General features: G+C 41.4%; 1 protein-coding gene across 1 annotated transcript in view; it reads right to left on the minus strand.

The window, feature by feature from the left end:
* Positions 1-22,749, minus strand: part of LOC307260937 (RNA-binding protein Musashi homolog 2) — a 249,681-nt gene that overhangs the window by 23,285 nt on the left and 203,647 nt on the right. Inside the window, exon 11 of the mRNA XM_080041331.1 lies at positions 2,607-2,726. Coding sequence (XP_079897457.1) covers positions 2,607-2,726 — 120 coding nt within the window. The remainder of the gene's footprint in view (positions 1-2,606; positions 2,727-22,749) is intronic.

The raw sequence follows: 22,749 nt of genomic DNA on the forward strand, positions 1-22,749 counted from the left end.
CATTTTGAGTTCACATAACTTAAATTGAAAATAAATACAACAATCTGTACATTTACATGAGACAAATAAGTACTCTTTTGTAAGTATCTTTTCTATCCAATTTAAAGCTAAGTTAAAGTAGCTACGAGGAACTTTTAAATATTTTTGAAAAAGTCTAATTTTTCCTCTGATGATCATAAATGACATGTAATAGCAAACGAGACCATCAGTGGAAAGAATGCCTATTATGTTTTTCTTAATGCCTTTGTCCGGATACGCTCACCCAGGAATAACAGCTGGGGTCGTAGAAACACTACCGCCTTTGTCCAAAGGGGCCGCTAGAATTAACACAACTGAAAGTTCCTCGTAGCACCTTTAAAGTGACACTCTAGGGCTTGCTGCAGACTAGTCACAGTTAATGATGGCAGAATGAGATTAAATATGTTGATAAGTATAAACTCTATACTTATTGTGAAAACATATTACAATCTGCGAGGGTAAATACACCTGTGTATTTTTAATACTGTACCAGTTCATTGCAGTTGTGATGCTAATTAGCACATTTACATGCTAGGACACTAATTGCATTGCCAGCGACATTACGTAGACTATAGCTCTCCAGGGTCGCATCAGCCCAAGTTACTGTGTAATGGTTCTGTGTTTGGTGTTGAAAGGCCTACGGCTAAAACTACCTAGGAATAGTATATGAGCTTTTGGTTGATCAAAGTGACTGAGCCACTGGGGATTTGTATTCATTATACATAGGTGAGGGAACTCTTTTTGGCCCCTGGGTAGATGTATCCCTCATTGCTGTAGCTTGATTCTGAACTGTTGTCGTCAGTCAGACCATGGTGTTGAACTGTTGCAGCATTCGGCCCGAAATCCACCTACAGGCTTTATCCACCAATCCTGGTCTGTTCTCCGTCTTTCCCTTGCTCATGCTTCAGGTAACATCCCATAGACTTGTGAGTTAAAAAAAAAATGCGTATGTATCTTATTTTGGTAGCTTGCACTAGCAGGTGAAGCAGATTTTTATTTTGTTTTTTATTTTTGGCACATTGGCTCAAACCATAACTCAGGTCTGCATTGTTTTATTTTTGCTTAAATCGCACTATTTATCCATTTGATTCGCAGTGAGAATGTGTGCATGTGTGATTTTTTTTTAAATCGTCTTTAAATGGACAGAATTTTAAGGGAAACACACTAAGGTCCTTTTTCTATGTTGTTTACTTGAGATGTTTTTATTTCTATTTTTGCAAAAGTGGTAAAAATATAATACTTTCTAGACGTTTATATCATCTGTTACTGGAGATGTGAACTTATTCCTGTTAGGAAACATAAAGTCATGGCTTGATTGTGTCACAGACAGATTGCAGCCACACAAATGAGTGCAGAGTTAAGTCAGTCCCTCTGTGACATGGTCTAGACACATTTTGAGTGTGTACTTAAAATGTTGGTAGTCTATTTGTGTGTCTCTTAGGGAACAGCAGAGGGGACTTTAAAAAGCTGAATGAGCAGCTCCATAGAGGGAACGTCAGTGCTGACTGGTCTTAATAATGTGGCTAGTATGCTGAACTCTCCTTGACCTGACAAATGCCCCTCCACAGTATTCAGATTCCTGAAGTCTTTCAAAAACTCTTTGCGAGGCTTCAAACACAGAGGGTAAAACAAACCTACACGTACATTAGCCTAGTTTACATAATCAAACATGGCTGACAAATCTTGTTCAAGGCTATATTTTACGTGACCATACTGTGTGTTCCTGTATATGGGGTACATGTTAAAAGGTTTAAGTTTATTTTGTTTACAGTGTGGGGATTTTTTTTTAAAGTTCATGGTTAAATGAACTGTTTGCAAATGAGACATTGAGTTGCACTTTAATAATGACTTGAAAGTGTCTTTTCAGAGGTTTATTATTTTGGTAACTGGTATAAAACAAATTGCAGAGTGAAATTGTAATACATTTTGTGGAAGTATATTTCTTCTAAAATGTCAGAAGTTGTTAACCTCTGATTTGGTTTACAATGAGTACACTTTGAGGCTTAAACAGTGTTTATACTCTGCTGTGGTACAGGAAGTTAGTGATACTGACAAGAATTAGTTTATGTATATTTGGTTATTAAATATTAATGAAATGCATGTTAATACTTTTTTTAAATTTCCTTTTACTTGTTAAAATATAAATTTGGGTTAATGTTAACACATTATTCAGTGATTTCTGAAGTTGATGCAATACAGACAAAAAGAAGAGTTTGTAAAACATTTTTTTTTAAATTGATAGTTGATGCAACTCGATTTCCACAGCAATTCTCTTAGTTCATTTTTTATCAAGTGTGATGCAATTTATATGCTGACTTTGGAAAATGTTGCCTCAGTTTTTTTTAAGATCAAACATTTATTTTATATTTTTTTTACAGTGTTAGCACCATCTGTATAATATAGAGATCATGGTTTAAAATCTCTACTGTATATGTATGTGTGTGCAAAGTGAACTCATATTGCTGCCAAAAGTGTGTGTGCATGGGGGTTTGGGGGGGGTGACTATAGTATGTCTATGGGGGGAGAAGCAGAGCAGGAAAAGTTGGAGAGAGCAGCAGAACCACACAGAACATGGACAGAGCGTTTACCTGGCCCTGCGCTCTGTGGATACGCCAAGTAGCCGCCTCTTCCACGGGCCCCCCTACCTGAGCCACGCGCCGCTGCTACCGCCGCCGCCGCCACCGGTCCGTATGCTGTCGCTGGGAAGCCTGCAGGCACACACACACACACACACACACACACACACACACACACACACACACGCACACACACGCACACACACATACACACGGACATCACTTCCTGGCACATGGATGAGTACGCCCTCAGAGCTATACTAGGAGAATGTTGATACCAGTGCTGAGCTACGGGGATAAAAACTATAGCTTGTCAGAGACGGGGAGCTCATGTCAGGGGGGCGACATCTATCAGCACACTCTTACTGAAAACCCTGCAGACCTGATCCAAGGCACACAGAGAGATACATAGCTACGAGCAACTCAGCTAATATTAGATTCGAAATAAAAAAAATTACTTAGTGTAGCTTAACATCAACATTCTTGACATGATCAAATATATTTTTTTGGACACAAATGATTCATTTATTTAGAAAATTGCTTATGAAACTTTTTTGTTGTTTGTTTTTGAATGCTGTGTCACACTTTCTTTTTATGTGTTTTTTAATTTTAATTTTTTTTACATTTGTTTGAAATAAAGAAGAAATTATTTAATGAATGAGTTCGATATCTAATATTTTTAAACAATATGGTTTTGTTTATGTAGACTAGAGCAACTTACATTAGGGTGATCATATTGGCATTATTATCACGACATGTAATAGAATTTTTGTAATAGAAATTATTATTCATCTATAAGAGTGTGTGTAAAAGTGACTTTCAAAATTCACAAAATCCCTGATTATATTTGTGAAAGCATTTCGCTCCGGGAGTTGTTTATGTCCCATGATATGAATGAAAGATTACAGCCACTTCTTAGCTACATAGACATGGGCATAATAGCCTCGCCTCTGGGGACTATCCCTGCATTTGGTTCCGGAGATGCCAATTACTGGGACTTGTTATGGGATCAGACTCATCCACTGTATACAGTAAAAAAAAAAAAAATAATAATAATAATAATCTCACAATCAGATGGATACATCTGTTGGATGATTTGTGATTCAGAAAATAATTTCAGTCTGTTAGCGTATGTGCTCTTTTCTCCTCATGTAAACATTCACAGTTATCCAGTGCTGAGGATTTTTGAAGCTTTACAAGTATGTTTACATAAGCATCCATGAATCTGTCCAAATTTGTCAGTTTAACGGTGCGCTAATTAGAGCCCAACACCACGCAAATATAAATGCACATCTTTGGGGTCTGATTATTCCCGACAAAATATCCGCCTAATAATCAGTCTGTAATTAAGCCAGAGCAGTATCTGTGAATTGTAATTACACCGTTGGCCCTTGATGAACACAGTTAGCTAGAAGGTGGTTGACAGAGGCTAGTCCGTGGCCCAGGGCTTGGGCTCTTCTCTCTCTCTCAGCAGCACAGGAATGGCATGTCATTAGCGGTGATGAGATTCCTCACTCTGGGCTCAACACCGTCTAGGCCTAATCAGACTCCTTAAATTATCTCCACGGGAAATGCTTTCCTCACTAGAAGAAGAAGGAGAAGAAAAAAAACATCTCCCTATTCCCCTCAATTGTAGTTTTTCTTGATTTATTTTTCTTTTAGCTGAACGCTTGTGCACGTGTGGGCTCTTCTATGTTATGGCCAGATTGTACTAGAGACTGTGGTTTTATTAGACGTTACAAAATGGCACAGGACACCTTAGAGGATATATATTTTTTTTTTTGAACGCTGCAAAAGGTGAGAGTAGCACTGGCGGGTGACCTATTTTCCTTGTACTGCTATTCCACAAAGAGGGGCTCGCAACAAAAGACTGGAGATAGGAAGGGGGGGGGGGGGGGTAGGAGGGGGTCAGGGTCAGATGAGTCGCAGCAGCCAAAGAGAAAAACACATAGCTTTTCATCAGCCGCCCGGGAAGGAGGTAATTCACAACTCTGTCGACACAATACCAGCCGTGAATGTGTTGGGTGTGTGTGTGTGTGTGTGTGTGTGTTTGTGAGAGGTGCGAGGTGCCGTTGTGCTGCGACTGGCTGGCAGGTGAAGAAGAAGAAGAGAAAAAGAAATGCCACTTTCCTCCCTCAGCTATCTAACAGCTCAGGATAGAACAAGGGACTAAAGGCGGCACGGTGAGAATACAAGAGAAAAGACAACAACAAAAGAAAAAGGCCACTACTCAAATCAACCCACAAACAGCTCAAAATGATATTCTCCGCCTCTTTGCACAAAAACACAAATCAGCCTTGATACTATGCTAATGACTGGCCATGCACCCCTGCATTTCCACTTACAGTGTCCCCCCGATGGTTGCGGTGCGGAACAAGTGCTTCATGCTGCACTCTCCACCTCTTCTTCCCTCTCTCTCTCTCTCCTTTCCTAAGTGCTGAATCTATCTTGCCCTCGCTTGCCATTGTCATGACACCCCCAATAGACCCAGTGGCTTGGAAGTTAGTTGCGGGCAAAGTTGTGGTGAGAGATTAACTTTGCAGGATTAGGTGGGGTTAATTAATAGATGGCTGCTGCTTCATTGTTTTGTGCTCACGCTGTAAGAAGCCACCCAAGAGAAGCCGCTGCAGCATTAAATCAATTTCATGGCCCTTTTATTACTGAGGAGATAAAGCCAATATTTAGCTTTCAATTCTTCACAATTATTGGGCCCCTGCTTTGCCACTTGAGTGGGCTGCGCTTGGCTGGGGACAAGGACACATCTGTTTATGAGCTGTGGAGGCCCCCGGGCCCTTGGTGTCCGGACTCCGGGGAACTAACTGTGTCCTCAGTTCTCTCTCCTCAAAGCCTCTAGCCCAGAAATATACTGCCTCCCTCGCCAGTGTGAACAGGACGGAAGAAAGATTAGACTTTAAAAAAAAAAGAAAAGATGAAGACTCTCCTTGTCTCCAAGCAAAATAATGATATTTTCTCAACACAAACACCAAACAATGTCATTACAATATTTATATCCACAAGAACAGTTTCACATTTCTACCAACATTTTCCAGTCTGTTGTTATTCCACATAGTACCTCTCCCCCCCAAACAAAGCTACTGATTTCTATTTCCTCACAGCTTTGACTTTATTCTTCTATCCATTCTAAAAATTCAAAACTTGACACAACTGTTCCCCCTTCATATGTCATTTCCTTCTTTGCCTTAAAATAAACTTCCGAATGCCAAACAGAATGGCAAGTCCAATTCATAGAATTGTCATTTCTGTGCTGATGGAGCACAATGTGCATTTAGAGCACGTAAGGTTCCTTTTTCATGACAGTGCATAACAGAACATAGCAGCACTTTATGCCTAGTAAAGTGGCATTTTTCCTCAGGTGCAAACCGGTTCTTTTTCTACCTGCACCTGTATTTTGCAAATCTCTGTGAACTTGACTGTACTGAAGGAGGAAGAGAGAGGCAGTAAGGGCATAGTGATCAAACAGCATACTGGAATTATTTTTTTTGTCCACGTTTCAGGGATTTTTTACCTGCGTGGACTGTCTGCACACCAACCAGGTCAAAAGATTTGTTTTTTTCTCAAAGCACTTTGCTGGATATTTTGCATTTCATAGGAGAGAGAAAGGGAACTGCTGTTTATGGTCAAATAAATTCTAGCCCCCCGTAATGACCAGCGGTGATGTATTCCTCATAATGTCTAGTCATTTTTGAGATGCTCTGCAGTTTTCAAAGCATTTATTTAACAACAGAATGACCAAAATGTCAGGCACCGTGCCCTGAGACACCCATGCTGGGCCCCACATTGTCTGCATTTTGTACTGTGTGTCAATTACTCATCAGAGTCTGTGTATTTCATCTAATATAATAAGAGGAGGCAGGTGATGACGCCGGATAAGCTGTTGCATAGCGACCCCTGCGAATGGACCTACAGTCTTTGTAATATTATTGGATAGTTGTGCTAATAAAGCACCAAAACTCAAAACTTTACCTTAGATTTCTCTCCTGCTTCACAATTTCTGCACAATTTTTTGCCACACTGCCTTTCCAGCACACTGACTCAATTTCTGATCCTATTACTCAAGACAACGTCCCAATGAAAAGTTGTTGCATTATGCATCAATAAGGTCCTATTTATGTCCTAGCAGTCTGACAAAACAGCTTGACTGATGTTAATGTAATCTGTACTGTTCTTTGGCCCCAAACTGCCAGCAGCAGCTCCCCTGTCAGTGACAAAGGAGCTCCATCAGTCACAGAGCACTCCACTCATACATCCTATAAGAAGACTGTCAACTGTCTAATGCACAGGAGGAGCCCAGGGACAGCTTGAATTCTATAGAGGGCCCCTGGTGGATGATGGAGCCCACTTTTTAATATCTCTATGAAACTGAAAATTAATGGGGCCTAGAACATGGACAAGACCTCATTTTCAATGAAAAATCCCAAATGGGGTTAAAGGTGTTGTGAACGATTCTGTAGAAAGCTTGTTGTCAAAATCCCTTTTCGGCAAATTAAATAGTGTAATTAATGTGTGGCATCAGATTGTTGTTTACCAAGATTTTCAGCCTACACAATACCAAACTAGCAACATACAAATAATAGCAAATGAGAGGGGCATTTCCAGACGTTCCTATTAAATGCATTAGCCAGGGTTAGCTTACTGGCCACTCTAGTTAACACAGTGGCTTGGTTTGGGAAAGAGGCTTGTGAACAAGTCTTTTCTGCCTGCAGCTGGTCAATTTTGGGGCCAGACAGAAGGAGTGAGACGGATGAGCAGCATAGAGCAGGGATGAGTGATGAACACAGACAGACAGCAGCCACATCAGTACAAGAGGGAGACAAAGAGAAGGAAAAATGAAGGTAGGAATAGGGACAGGACACGGGTGACAAATGCATTGTAATGGAATACCACAAGGAATTTATGTATAAGAAAAAATGTGATTACATTATACTCAGGTAAAAAACATTATAGCAACACAGACAATATAGTACTATTCTTCTACATCAATAAATGAATGCTGTAGTACTGTCACGATGGAAAATAAGTGTTACATTTTTTTAATTTAGTATAGCAACAGGCATTGAAGAATTGCACTAGTTTTAATTGTAGGGATGAATCATTTTTTAGAAAACTATTGAAGTTTGTCTTACCATTTGCCATTTGCAATGTATTCAATACAGTTGTTGCATTGAAAGTAAAAGTCTCATAATTACAGTGCAAACAGTTACATTCATATTGCTTTCTAACTCTGCACATGTACAATTCTAAATTAATCTTTGGATGAAAAATGAGATCTGTTCTGCCCTTTGCACTTCCTCATCATCACAATTTATTAAATAATCAACGTTTCGGTCCTGCTTGACCTTCTTCCAGAGTGTTTCAAATTAAATGTATTAAACATTAAAATTGATATAATGATTAACTAAAATGTCTTGATAATTTCATGGTAGAATTTAATTTTTGTTTCCCATTAAAAACTAAGATAATCCCTTTGTAAACGGACAAGTGGAAACCCAGCAGAAAAAAATATTCAGATTGTTTGCCTTATAAATGTAGTAAATTTGTAATTATCTTTCGATTCTTTTTTGCATCATGACAATGTTGACACATTCCCTTTTACATAGGTTTACCTACATGACGTTTTTGCAAACGAGAATACCAAGGATATCAAAGCACTGAAGCTTCTCGATCGTGAGGCGATAGTCACTGTTTAGACAAAAAGTGATTTTGTCAACAAGCGTTCTCCAGAATCACTGACTCCACCTTTAACCGAGCAGTTCATATATTTCTATAAACCAACAAAATGTAAACAATGGGAGAGGAATACAAGAAATCACACATGAGGTTCATGTTTTTTTTTCCTGTCACTGAATGACAGTAAGAAAGGACAAGCCAGCGGAAATAAGTCTGTTGATAAGTCAGCGAGGCACACTGCCGCCCGCTCACAGAATGGAGGGAGGAGTTCTGTCAGATGGAATAACTGACTCCACTTCACATTTATGCTTCATCAATAACCTTTGATAAGATATAGAGAAACACACAGAGACAAATAAACAAAACAAAAAAGGGATAAATAAAAGTATATATCAAAAAGGTGTACAAAAGAGACAGCCACCTAGCAAGACATCTTTTCATCTACAGACTGACAAGTGTCCCATTGTTGTCATCTTTCAGCGCTACTTTGTTGTTGAAAGCATCTCGGGGTTGTTGTTATCAAAGGCATAAATCACAGAGCCGCACAGAGAGCCAGGTGGCTTTCATATGAACTGCTGCACACATGCTCACGTCTCACCTCTCCTCTGATCTGCCTCAGACCTTACAGTGCACAAAGAGGTTTCCCACTCGTACAATAATAAAACACAGAGACTGCTGTCTGGGAATGAGCCAGAGAGAGAGAGAGAGAGAGAGAGAGAGAGGGAGAGAGAGAGAGAGAGAAAGAGCATTTACATGCACACCAATAATTTAATTATAACCAGACTAATGCAATACGCATATTATTGCAACTCGCATGTAAACACCTTAACCGGGTTATCTTACTCACATTAAGCTCCTAATCAGAGTAAGCATAACTTGATTAACAGAGCTGGGTTGCTTGTCAATCATTCAGATTAATCTCGCCGTGTGTGTGTGTGTCTGCTTTCGTTTTCCGTGTTTGGATTCCGTGCACGCGCCACAAAGGGTCACAGCGAACACGGTGCCAAGTGGTACATTTCAGGCAGAATGGCAACAGTACAGATGGTGGGAAAATTAAAAGTGAATGAAAATGAAATGGTCAAATTGCATCTCAAGTGCATACATGAGGCTGTTCTACGATTAGGTAGCTGAGCTTTACTTCATCTTAACTGGATCCTTTAAGGGGCACTTTTACACACATTAAGTTTAATTTACTCATCTGGCCTGATGATGTATGTTGTGTATATATAAGTTAACCCACTCTTGAGTCTTTGCTTTATGACCAACGCTTGATAAATTTTTAACCCAGTGTTTTTTTTTAACAGGGTCATACAGCTTAAGGTTGATTCGATTAGAGGCTTTTAGAGACTTTCTTAATGCCACTCTGAATGAAATTAAAGACCAATTCTACAGTGACTAAAACTGTAAAGGAAAATGAATTACTTTGCGTTTGGTCCAGTGAAAAAGTAAAATCCACTTTGTAAGTAGTAGTATGTAGCCACACACTACACTGCATTAAGTGTTGACCACATGACATAATGTATCTCTTCATCATATATATACCTACAGGCTATAGTTTGCCTTTTGAGAGCTTTTTAGCCTTTATCCTTGAAAAAACAATCTCAGGTGTATGTTAGGAGTGCTCTAAATATAGCAGCGATCCAACATAATGACTCTATAACAGCAACACCCCCTACCCTATACAGTACGATAAAAATAGTCAATTTTCTCTTCCTTACTGATATGATCACACACGACTTCACCACTGTATGTCTATATGTGTGGGCTAGTGGGAATGTGTTTGTTTGTGTGTGTGTGTGTGTGTGTGTGTGTGTGTGTGTGTGTGTGTGTGTGTGTGTGTATGTATGTATGTGTGTGTCTCTCTCTCTTTGGCTCTTCTTTCTCACCAAAGATAACGGTTGCTATATGTAATGAAACCATTTGGCACACTGATCCTTTGCCATTTAGACTTTGTGGCTTGTGATTGGGGAAAGAAAAAGTCAATTACAGAAGTGGAGCGAGCCCAGAGCTCAGCAAAGCCGGGCTTTATGGTAGTAATTGCACACGTATCCTATATCTTTGAACACCATGATGAGGAAGGAGATCTTTTTTGGTAAAAAATTTCAACTGGGTAAACCCCTTCTATAGGAGCACACAGAATAAAAGACATCCACCCCGAAGGACAACTGCTCTGTCCCTTTGAAAGACATGACTGTGTGTTAAAATGTGTTTTGACATCACAGCAAGTCATCTACGGTAACCATAGCACCTTTAAGATGTTGTGTAGAAATGTAGAAATGACCGTATTTTCTGAACCCGTACGCCACACACACACATGCAACTGAGCCACCGTTAAACACCACTATGATGGTAAACATAGGGAGGTCAGAGGTGGGGTGAGGTTGAGCTAGTAGGGACTGAGTGCTTTGCTCGAGGACACTTCAACAGGGTGGATTCTTGCCGACGAGGGGGCTCGACCCACAGCCCTTCAGCTGAAGAGCAGTCTTCATGCTCATTCGGCTGTCCGTCAAAACTGGCTTAATGACATGCAGATTGCCTTACCCGGCCTCTGTATTACACGGTGTATGCTTTGAATGAATAAATCATACATTTGAATGACATTTAATAAAAAAAAAAAAAACACTCAACTTGGGTTGGGAACAACGTCAGTATCAAACTCGGCATACAGCGTCACACAGCTGACCATGCTGTTGTGAAGTGGAGTAAGTGAGCTCAGTGAAAAAGCCCAGTGTCTTTTCCTTCAGTTCTCAGTGACACGAGAGCAGTTTCTTTGTAGCTAAAGTGCATGGCAGCATAGCATCAAAGAGGACAAACTAGGCTCTTTATTGAAGTGTCGGCGCACTTTCGACCTCGACTTTGTGCCCCTTACCATGCACTTCAGTAAAAAGGAAACTGCTACTATGCTGCAAAACCTGAACACATTCTGCTTCCACACAAGACATATCTCTCTCAGCCACTGATGCACATGCTGTAGTTAAAGAAGGACGAATGGAGAGCGAAACAATAAGGTTTGTGGGGGAATTGAAAAAAATAAATACAGGATTTCAAAAAATAGAGGGTAAATCTGCCAGAATAGATAAGGCGAACGCATTTAAATCCTTTCGGCTCTTGGAAAAACCGCACAGGATCTCGGTTCACAACCCTAATATCCAAGGCAGTTCATGACGGTGACTTAAATAGAGAGAGACAGAGAGGGAGGACACAGATGTCTGACCTTGCAGTGGTGCTTATGTAATGGTCTGCTTCAGTGCATTTAACTGCAGTGCTCCTTTTTCCAACCTGGGGATCAGCAAAGGCAACATGTCTCTGTAGTCCAATCTCCTCTGACATCAGCTCTGACACACTCCAGAGTAGGAAAAGGTCCAGTGAGCGCAGAGTGAATGGCTTCTTACGGGGTCCTGCCTGTGCGGTCCCCGTAGAGCCAATCATAGTAATTAAACTCGACTACTTAAGCCTCCTCTCATTAGTGTCCGAGTAAACAGCCTTAATTTCTGATGCATTTTAATGCCCATCTCCCAGTTCTGGGGGGCGGTAGTCGAGGGGGGACAGATGAGTGATGAAGGGGGTAATTTAAGGTTTTCCTCAAATGAAAGTGAGTGCACTAAGTGTCATTTCACCATTCATGTTAAATATGTGTTTGTGGATTTGCACCAATCAGAGCCAACTTCCTTTTGCAGGAATGATACAGTGTATTAATGTTGGTATTAATAAAAAGCAGAGGCAGTTTTGCAGACAGTATTTTGTGAACATGATTTTATAGCCAAGTTAAATCTCTTACTGACTCCATTATACATTTGAGCCAGCTCCATGCAACTGAAGTTACACAATCAACTGCTGCTCCAGATACCAGGGGCAAGCGGGGTAAAAATGTGGCATGACCCAAAAATAGCACTGCAACGCTGGCTTCCACTTGATGACTGGAAGCTGCAAGCCATGTTTCCACACACTGACAGAGTGGAGGTACCCAGAGGGCCGTGCACTATGATAATAAATACATGCAAACATGTTTACGTACGTGTGCCTGTACCCGGGCACCAGGGGAAAGAGTGGATTAGAGCAACTGGAGGGCTATTAGCACAGTCAGCGGGAGGTAAGGAACCAGGGATAGAGGGAGAAAGGAGGGGGCAGCTGCATTGAGACCTAGTAAGTACCCAACTTGCCAGGCCTGCAGCTCTCAAACAGTGGGTGGCATCAAAACAACAGGCAGCAGACACTGAGCATGGTCTCACAAGACACACATACATTGTACTCCTCTGCCTGCATCCTTGTCTGTGCTCTTTTTTTGCCGCTCTCCAGTCGATCTCCTGCCGTGTCCAAAAGGTGGCAGCCATGTTTTTCGAGGCAGGGCAGCTCAAGTTTCATTTCTAGAACCGGCAGCGCTACCGTCGAGATGTAATGAGCTTTAGCATTGCTGCTCTGCCTCTTTCAGCAGCTCATCTTCCCCACCGCAGGAACCCTGACTGTGGGGTCTCTTCAGTGGCAGACTGTTTGCCTGCTTTAGTGTGTGTGTGTGTGTGTGTGTGTGTGTGTGTGTGTGTGTGTGTGTGTGTGTGTGTGAGGATGTGTCTGCTGTCCTACAGAGAGAGGTAAGACCTGGGCAAATGAGGTGAGCCTTCTTTTCCACTTTCCAGCCCTTTTGAGCTAGGCCTGTGTCAAAAAGACTGCGCTGGTGGCTGTTTATTGCAGAGACAGGTGCTCACTGCTCACACACCCGAGGAGGAGCACTTGCATGTGCATGTGACCTGCTGACTCGTGTGCAAGTAGACAGACCAGTACACGTTGCATCTAGCTAGCAAATAAAACCGTACCATACGACATAAATTAACCAAACCACTGGACCCCTCTCATGTAAAGTGATGAGGTTGAGTGCTGCTGCTATACATCTGCTGAATCCATCCCAGTGCTATCTATTCCATTCACAGCAAAATACCTTCAGAGGTGTGCTAGCCTTTAGTGACAGTGAAGCACATGCACACAAAGGAGATTTGATGGCTGCTAATGGAGAGCAGAGCTGATCCGAGAGCAGTCTGGTAGCTCCATGACTGCACACACAAGAAGTAGACAGGGCGTGACATACAGCGCTGTCCACTGACGTCAAAGCAGCACACTCACTACTGTCACCAGGAGCAGAGTCATGGCCTGGGGAGCTCAGAATCCATAGTGTGTGTGTGTGTGTGTGTGTGTGTGTGTGTGTGTGTGTGTGCAGCATTGCCGTGGAGACAGTGAGTCAGACAGGCAGGCAGACAGGGAAAGGAGCGCGAGAGAGGCCCCCTGGTAAAAGTCCCTCCACCTCCCTTTTGCCTTCATACGCACAGTCTTTGGTTGTGTCAGTTTTATGCCTCCATTTGTGTCCGTCAGTGTGTGTGTGTGTGTGTGTGTGTGTGTGTAAAAGAAAGATTGCGCTGTCTGCGGTCAATCAAGTGTGTGAGGTCACACACCACTCCTCGCCACGCCAGGCCCTATTTTAAGGCCCCTCGCGAACTCATCTAGTGGCCCTGGCCGCTCCACAGAGCCATTGGGCTAATGATCAGCCTTGGCAATTAAAGCCAATCTGTGAGTCAGCGTGGCATCGGGAGGGCCATCTGCTTGCAGCCCTGTAGCACTCCACTACTCTGGCCTGTGGGACCACTTGCTGGGGTCACAGCTCACCCAGCTTCAGAGAGAGAGAGAAAGAGAGAGAGAGAGAGAGAGAGAGAGAGAGAGAGAGAGAGAGAGAGAGAGAGAGAGATTTGGTCACAGGATCTGAGGAACAATCTGCCGTGTATAACTCTGGTTCAATGGCAAACCCCGCTCAGCCTGATAGCACTGCTGATGTGTGTCGTTCCCCGCCGCCGCCAACGTCTCACGAGTGCAATACAAGACACAAGCGGTGCGATGTGTCTTATGGAGAGAGGACAATGTTGCTGGCACCCATGGCACAGGTAAGCTTCTCTCATCAGCCTCAGGCCAGTGATTCTTTCCACCTGCTCCAGTACTGTAAGCCAAGAAGCTTACAGGGGCCACTTATTGTACCCGAAATAGGGGGAAATATAAGATGGTCTGAAATGCTCAGAGAGCCTCAAATCTGCAGATAATGGCCGTCCCCACACAACGGTGTCCCCAAACTACATCATCCCACGAAGGAAGTAATGAACTATAACCAGCAAGGGGAGATAGTTTTCATTGGTCAGAAAAGTTTTAAAAAGTGGCCTCTTTCATACTTTTAATTAGTGGGAAAAAGGTTCACTTGGGGTCTATCTGTGGATTCGAAAAGGAAGGCGAGTACAGCTGTACTGGAGCGATGCCAGTTTTGCATATCTTCTGCACCTGGAGCACACTGTGCAGAAATGAGTGGAGCAGAGAGTTCTTGAAGTCAGACTCCAGCTGGATGTAAATTCATTTTTTTTTTCAGTGTGTCTTTTGATTCCGACATTGAGACGAATTGTTAGAGAAGAAGTCGCCTATGCCTTTGAGGCCTTTCATACTGGAAAAGGAGCTAAATGAAGCGTTGGGTTTGCTTGAACACCTTGTTAACACAGGAAAACGCTTTGCTCATTCGTTCTCATGTGCAATTTCGCTCATCAGCAGAGATTTGTCCTTTTAACCTGGCTACCATTTCTCCACCTCCTTGATGACCCGCCTTTCAGATGCTACCTCCCTTTGCTTCAAATGTTCAAAGCTTTCGATACTCCATGGCAAAACCTTTTCATCTTCAACCGCTAACAGTTGCTGGACCCTGGGAGGCTAACTGGAGTTTCAGGCCAATGCCCTGTTGGTGACCTCTGGTGCATTTATCATATGCTTGGCTTGGCTCTGCCCCAGTTTATAGAACCATGTAGCCCTCAGGAGCAGTCGCCATCATACAAATAGCACAGGTCAGCGGCTCCCCTTCCCTATATGCCACCTGGTGAGAGGACAGATGCTCCCTGTACTTTCATATTCCTTCTCCTGTGGGAGAGGAGAGGTCAAAAGGCCAGCAACCTGTTTTACAAGCTTACTTACAGTTGCATTGAGCAACATGCAATCTTCTATAAGGTGTAACCTTCAACCCAGGCAACAGCTGCCACTCTGTGTGCCGTACCACAGTTGGGAAAGGAAAAAAATGTAGTATTTATTCCATGGATCAATCATTTATCAAATGAAATAATCATGTGCTGGTTTCAAATATTCCCACAGCTTGCTAATGTTTCTTTCGGGTAGAGAGTTAGGGTCAGAATGGGAGGGGTTTCGAAAGGACAAGTTGAATTCTAGAACTTTCACCACTAGATGACGCCAAAATACACATCTATAATTACGCACTGCCCCTTTAAATAAGTGGTAGTTAATTAACTTGAATCAGGACAACTCAACAACAACGGACATGCGTGCAGGTATGAAAGCCAAGGCCCTTGTTTTCTATATATGGGATGATCTTGTTGCCAACCAGGCCGACCTGCAGGTTTTCATAGTCTGTAAGCCAAAACCACCTGTTGGCCTGATCCTGTTTGCATCTACACACAAAAAAGAGAGAGAAATCCACTCCTGATTTAAGGCTTTTTAAAATGTCCTTTTTTATGAGACTTGTAAGCGGAATGGTTCTTTTAGCTAACTTCCTGTCAGTTACTGCAGTCAGCAGTCCCCTCGCTCGTCCCTACGTCACCACATTAATGCACTGTGGTCTTCAAGCAGCAAGTTTTCTAGCATCATCTCAGATCCATAAGTGTGATATAGGGCCGGTTTCACAGACAGGGCCTAGATTAAGCCAGGAGTAGGCCTTAATGTGGACTAGTTAGACTGGGACGTTTAAGTCTCTGTCATGGATATGGCTTAAGTTTGGCTTAGTTTGTCTGAGACTATGAAGTCCTGGAGTAAGGTAAGTAAGCCTGATTGTAAACACCTGCCCATGAGCACATGCTGCTGTTCCAACGGTGATCATAAAAACCCGGAGTGGAGCTGAAACACCATTGCTTGTGAGAAAAAACAATGGCAGAGGCTAAAAAAATCCCGTCAATAAACTTTAATGAATTTGAAAAAAATCTCTTAAAAAATAGTTTGAAACCATCCGGTTATTGAATCTAAAAGCCATACTGCTGGGACTGAGCGAATAATAGTTGGGCAGCAATTTGCAACAAATTCAATTAATGAAAATGTTACTAAGACACCAACTTCAGGTTATCTTCATTATTATCGGTATTTCACATCTTTCTCATTTATAATTTTGACATTATATTTAATGATATCTGCACTGATAGACTCTGAGGAAAAACCCGAATCTCGCCTTAAAGAAGAGCTTGCCACAACCTTTCAACAAAGGACAAAAAAGATGACGTTGCATGAAAGTTAGCCCGAGAATTCCATGAACAGAAAATGCAATATCTGAAGGAAGTATGACATGAAAATGAAAATTAAATTCTACAGGTGGAATTGGACATTATTTAACCTTTATTTTAACTGGCAAAATTGCTTGAGGTCAAATGACCTCTTTTCCGAGCAAGGCCTGGCAGAAAATGGCAGCAGTTAGAATGAATGAAATATAAGACAAACATAAGAAGAAAGCACAGACATGAGAAAACAGAGACAAATACATTCCAGAAGGCGAAGAAGAACAACAATTTTGAGGCAATGAGAAAAGTTTTAAAAATCATTCTTAGTGATGAGTTCCTGCAATTTGAGTGTTTTTTTAACAGTGTTCCAGGCGGTGGGAGCAGAGCACATGAAAGCCCTCTTCCCAAACTCAGTACGGGTTCTGGGGACAGAGGTGGAAAGAAAGTCCAGAGAGCGTAAACTGTATGACATGAAGTTGGAAGAGAGAGCTATGATTCAAACAAGATACAGTACTGAGACAATTGTGATTACTAATCACAGTGAAGATATAAGTAGAAAATAAAAGGTGTTCATGTTGTGTTTTGTCATTTTGTTATTCATGTGTGTCAGTATTTTAAATCACAACAACCACATTTGAAAACCGAATTGTTTTAGACACTCATTGTATTGTGAGTATCTTCAATTTAAATGCATCCATCTAATAAGCTCAAGCAAAGTTGTTATTTTCAGTGCATTTTCCATATCGAAAGCGGTCTCGAAATGTAAGTTCATCAAATAAATGTTTTGGATAAGACCTATCCACAAGTACTCTTCTGGCTGGCCTCTGCAGTGGGAGTTGGTCTTCATTTAGATATTCCAAATAGTCCATGATCTCTCACAAACACCACTCAACTGAAATTAAACCTGCCTCCTTGGAGGATTAATTTAAACTCAAATTTAGACCTAGAGTAGCTCTAGTCGACAGCCTTGCAATTGGCTTTGTTTAATCCAGAATAGCTTTAATCTAGGACTATTTTAAACTGAGTCTGTGCAAGTGGCTTTGAATTAATCCAGCTCAACAGGCATTTTAGCCTCGGACTAGGCTTAAGCCTTGTCTGTGAAACCGGCCCAAAACATGATAAAAACCATCAAAACAGACATTGGGAAGGATTTTTACCTGCTCCGCCATTGCAGGCGCATACACATTCACCCATCTGTTGCTCTGGCGTGCACCGGCAGTGAGACCATGGAGTGTATATAGTATATATGAGTGAGACGAGTGTCGGTTTGTAGCGTTCTCTCTTCTGATTGGATAAAAATGTTGGGATACTACAATAAGTGTATTTGCCGATTACATGCAAAGCAGCTGACTGAGAGATCGGCTTTATGAAACGCGCACATTATGTAAGTGATCACTGTATGAATAAAGAGCGATTTTACACTTATATTAACACAAATAAACCGCTTACTTCACCTTTAAGACATGATGGAGTGTTCTGTTGTGGTTCAGGCATGGTTGGTTTATGGAGTTGGAGATTCAAGATAGATAGAGGCTACACCAGCAGTGCTATCCCACACGTCATATCTACTCGGGGGGGAACAAGTCTGACGCAGATGAAGCGTGTGACAAGAGAATAATATGTCCAACAAATGAAGACAAGAAGAAACTGATTGAAAAACCAATCTGATGAAAAAACTACTTGAAGACCACACCAACACTGTTCTAACGTGTCTTTGGAACAGTAGCACAAGATGCAGAAACAGTGCCTGGATACTGGAGAGTTTATCTCTTAAGTATTAAGGTAACTTCTGTCCTTGTGGCACCGTCGCTACACTTACCGCTGCCCTCTCCCCTCCTTCATCCTCCTCTCCCTCCGTTCTTCTACCACTTAAGAGCCTGACTCACTCACTGGACCCTCCGAATGGCTGTTTGTCTGTCGTGACATCTGGAGTAGCTTGGATGACTGAGTGTTATGTCTTATATTCTCACTCAGTGTGTGTCCGACTCTCTCTTCCCTGATGGGACCTCCACTAACATCTTCATCCCCGTTTGTTTTTTTCAGTGTAGCATAATGACCTCCTAGTAGCAGCCTTAATGGAGCCATAATGGTCATTTATGCAAGGGGGAGGCTCTGAGGGCAACGGCTGTGGAAGCAGCCAGACACATTGGGAAGACGGGAGAGTGCGGCAAAGAGCTCCTGGTTACGTTTAGTCCGCTTTTGCCTCTTTTCTCTTCATGCACAGCTCCCGAATCTCAATCTTTGTATGAATACAGCTTTTCTCTCTCTCTTTCTGTGTGTGTGTGTGTGTGTGTGTGTGTGTGTGTGTGTGTGTGTGTGTGTATCTGTGAGTTCATGGGTGTTTAATGAAATGAGCTGATACTAATAAGAATGGTTAACAATGGGAAGGACAATATGAATGTAAGCTTTTGATGTTCACTGCATAATGCAAATGACGCATACTACATTTTTCTATTCAAATCAATTTCCCCTTCTCGTACAGACACGTTTCCAATTCATGCCTACACACACACAATGGAATACACTACCATTCTTAAACCTCTTTGTATTTATATACATAAAACATACTTCTATGCATACCACGACCATAACATATAGAAACTGTAATTATTAATTATTTTCTTTCTAGTCATTTGCTTTTTAATAATATGCACAGTAAACACAAGGTCCTTTCACTGTCTAAAGTCTTAGCCTAGAGCCTAGGGGTAATCTTAAAAACAAGGAGTAGTTCTTTGTGTCGTGAGGCTGTGATCAAATAAGATATGTCTTTGAATGTGGCTCTCAGCGCCTTAATCACTTCAGGTCCTCCAAACTAGACACCTCATACTTTAGATGCGGCACATCTTGGGATGTTCCCGCTGGCACTGCAAGTTGAATAATACAATAGCACATTCATCAGCTAGCTAATGCTAATTAGACTGTTGCATAGAAACGAGAATAATGTGCAGTAATGTTCCTTATGCTTTGACAGCCTTCTTTTTTCCCCTCCTTCTGTTTCTCGCAATACTCACAGCTGTGTTTTGGGTTTAAGTAGGAGAAACAATAGAATCCTATCCATTATATTAGGGATCAACGTTTCAGTAACGTAAAGGAAATATATGATCACACTATACTACACTATACTATCAGTTTGATCTCCTTAGGTAATCGTAGTGAGGCACTTAATGCGGCAAGGATCTTTATTAAAAAAAAAAAACTATTAGAATGTTCTTCCTTTGTAGCTATCTGAATATCAGTGCTGCCCAACTGTGTTGAACTGCGCTATCTAGGGAATGGTGCGCTCTTTAATGGCTGACAGACTCAAACCGAGGTCCTTTCGTGCCTCATTTGAGTTCAAAGAAACTTTCCATTTCGGTTTGCTCTTTGTAGCCTGATAAATGTTAGCTCTGAAGTCTCATAATTTGTGTCATGTTCTGTTACGCTGATGTGTGCTGTGTTTTCATACTTTGAGTCTTGCTCCAGCTGTCAGCCAGAGCAGTGCACAACATTGATTATAGGGAATTATACTTTCAAGATTGATTTTCCTATGTTTCTTGAAAGAAATAACCCATGTGAATAACATTATTTACTATATAGTTCAAATGTGTGGTTATATTCTTGTTGAATTTTTCTATATTTGTTAAATGTACCATTAACAAAAAGGGAAGCACATCCTACAGCTATATGCTCATAGGCAGCTGTGTGTGTTTAGTAAACGGCTGAACATAAATTGAGGCTACATGACTGACATGTCAACTACCTTATTTTGCTCTTCTTAAGTGATGCTGATACCTACATTCACACAGTATGTACCACCCTGACATCAATCTAAAGCTATCTGACAGACCTATACAGGATACCTGCCAATTTTGTCACTTCACCATAACAGCATATCTATTGCTGCATGCAGCTGTTTAAACTGCAAACAAAGATATTTGTCTCACTTGAACTCTAGTGGTATCTAGTCTCCAGCAGAATACACAGGAGGTGAGTTGAGTTTTTTTTTTGGGCTAATTTGTGATTTCCTGATTCAAACGGTTCCCAGCAACATCTGTGGAAAATCCAGAGAAATGGGAGCACTGATTTTGGAAAGACACAATTAACTTTCAGAATTGTATTTACCATGAAACCATTCCAAGCACCATAGTGCAAGAAAGTTAACCTTAGTTATGCAAATATGTCAATCAGACTGATTAACACTGCTCTCAGGAACATCAGCATTTTGTCATCATGCTCCTGGGTTTGTGCAAAGGATTTTTGGTAAAAAGCAAAGATGATGCTCGAATCAAAGTGATGTTTACTTCAGGCACTAAAAAAATTAATATGGAGTTTCAGCTACACCGCTCATTATTTTTTCTTTCAAAACCACAGGATGAGAGCAGTGCAACAACACAAGGCTGAGGCACCGGTGTTATTTGAAGGTAAAGGCACTAACAGCCTCAGCACACAGGTCCGGCGCCTTTCATCTTAAATAGTGGGGATGTTTACATTCACACAGAAAACAGCAGCATGACAACACTCTCGAATCACCACACATTTCCATGCATACATTACAGTTCCCTCTGCTTTCATTTGACACTGACAATACCACAGGCTTTCCATCCTGTCTGTGTAGCACAATCTGAGAAAAAAACACTTGGACATTTTCAGAGAGAGAGATGACTGTCTGGAAAATGTGTTACTTAAACACAGTAAACAAACCAGTCATTCTATCCACTATTACAAATAAAAGATTTGATGAACAGGAAAATCAAAACAAAAAGGCTTCTGGGGATGTTGCTCATCATTACATACACCCCCCTCCACCATTTGTAATTCTGAGGTAATGGTAAACATTGCTGTCGTCTTGATTGTCACTACACACATTCGCGGCTTCATCTTTGAAATTCAATTCCACTTTTAGTTCAAGCAGAATGCCGCCACCGGGCAAACAATGCATGATTACAACACATTGCATACAAAATACAGACAGGGAGTTTAAAAACTGAGCAAAAAAAAAAATCAGAGAAGGCATCTTCTATCAAACAGTTGAGTCCTCTTTCTGTTATCAGTATGAATGCATTATGTTAAAGATAAAACAAGGGACAGCCATGATTAAAATATATGCAAAGAGAAGTTGTGTGTACTTGTGAAGAACCTTTAAGTTCAACCAAGGATTTGTATATGTGTTGAGTTCATATGCCAAAAGGAATGTAAACGATTCGTTAATGGCCTTACGATTATCAACGTGCTGCAGATTTAGCATTTTCTCAAATATTTGCTACAACACTGCTTTGTTTTTTTTGCCATTGAGTTTTTCTTATCGAGCTGAAATGTGTGCAGCAGTCTCACGAACCATTTGCAAAAGCCCCTTTTATGTCTTTTTTAAGTGGAGCCAAAACTCTATCGTTAACATCAGCAGACTTCTTCTGCTATTTTATCGGCACATTATTACGCCGGCAACTGAATTACTGCTCCATTCGATCAGCAGATGTGTAATGTGTCTACCACGCCACCTCATCGCATGCGTGACGTATTATGTAGTTTGTAAAAAAATATTTCACAATATCTGGAACAATTATTAACCATAAATACATACCTCTCTCTCTCTCTCTCTCTCTCTCTGTGCGTGCCTTGTGGGGGAAATGCTCTGATATACGATCGTTTGAGACGATGTGATTTACATCAGTGATATGTGAAAGTCTCCGGGTGCATTAAATAGTAATGATGTCTGTTGCTATGATGGAGTCATTTTGTAAGCAACTCACGGCACGCAAATACAGACACGCAAAAAAACAAAGTGAATGTGATCAATATCAAACGCACTTTGGGATCAATGTCGGAATTAATTGGGAGTGACACAAGGACAAGAGTGCTAAATTGTCACATACTGTTTAGGTATTGACTGGCGGTCTGACCGGCTGCTCTCAACACTGTCTTTCAGGTTGTGTATATTTTTTCAGGCTTTGTTTCCTGCACTTGAACTCTGTTTGAGCTGCAGGGATGTCAGCTCGGGGATTTTTTCTCTTTTTTTCCCCGCGTACGTGTTATTGAGTTCTCTTACTTAATTCAGTGTTTCATCGCTGATCAATGTTTTATCACGGTTTTATCTTGACAATTGGACAATTGCCTAACCGCTTTTTTCCCCCTGTTAGCAGTAGACCCCTGAGGTTTACTGGGTGTAAAATAAAAAAAAAAAAAAAAAAGCCTTGAAATGCTGCTGCCCA

The sequence above is a fragment of the Ammodytes marinus genome (assembly GCF_949987685.1).
Source record: "Ammodytes marinus genome assembly, chromosome: 14".
Classification (NCBI taxonomy): domain Eukaryota; kingdom Metazoa; phylum Chordata; class Actinopteri; order Uranoscopiformes; family Ammodytidae; genus Ammodytes; species Ammodytes marinus.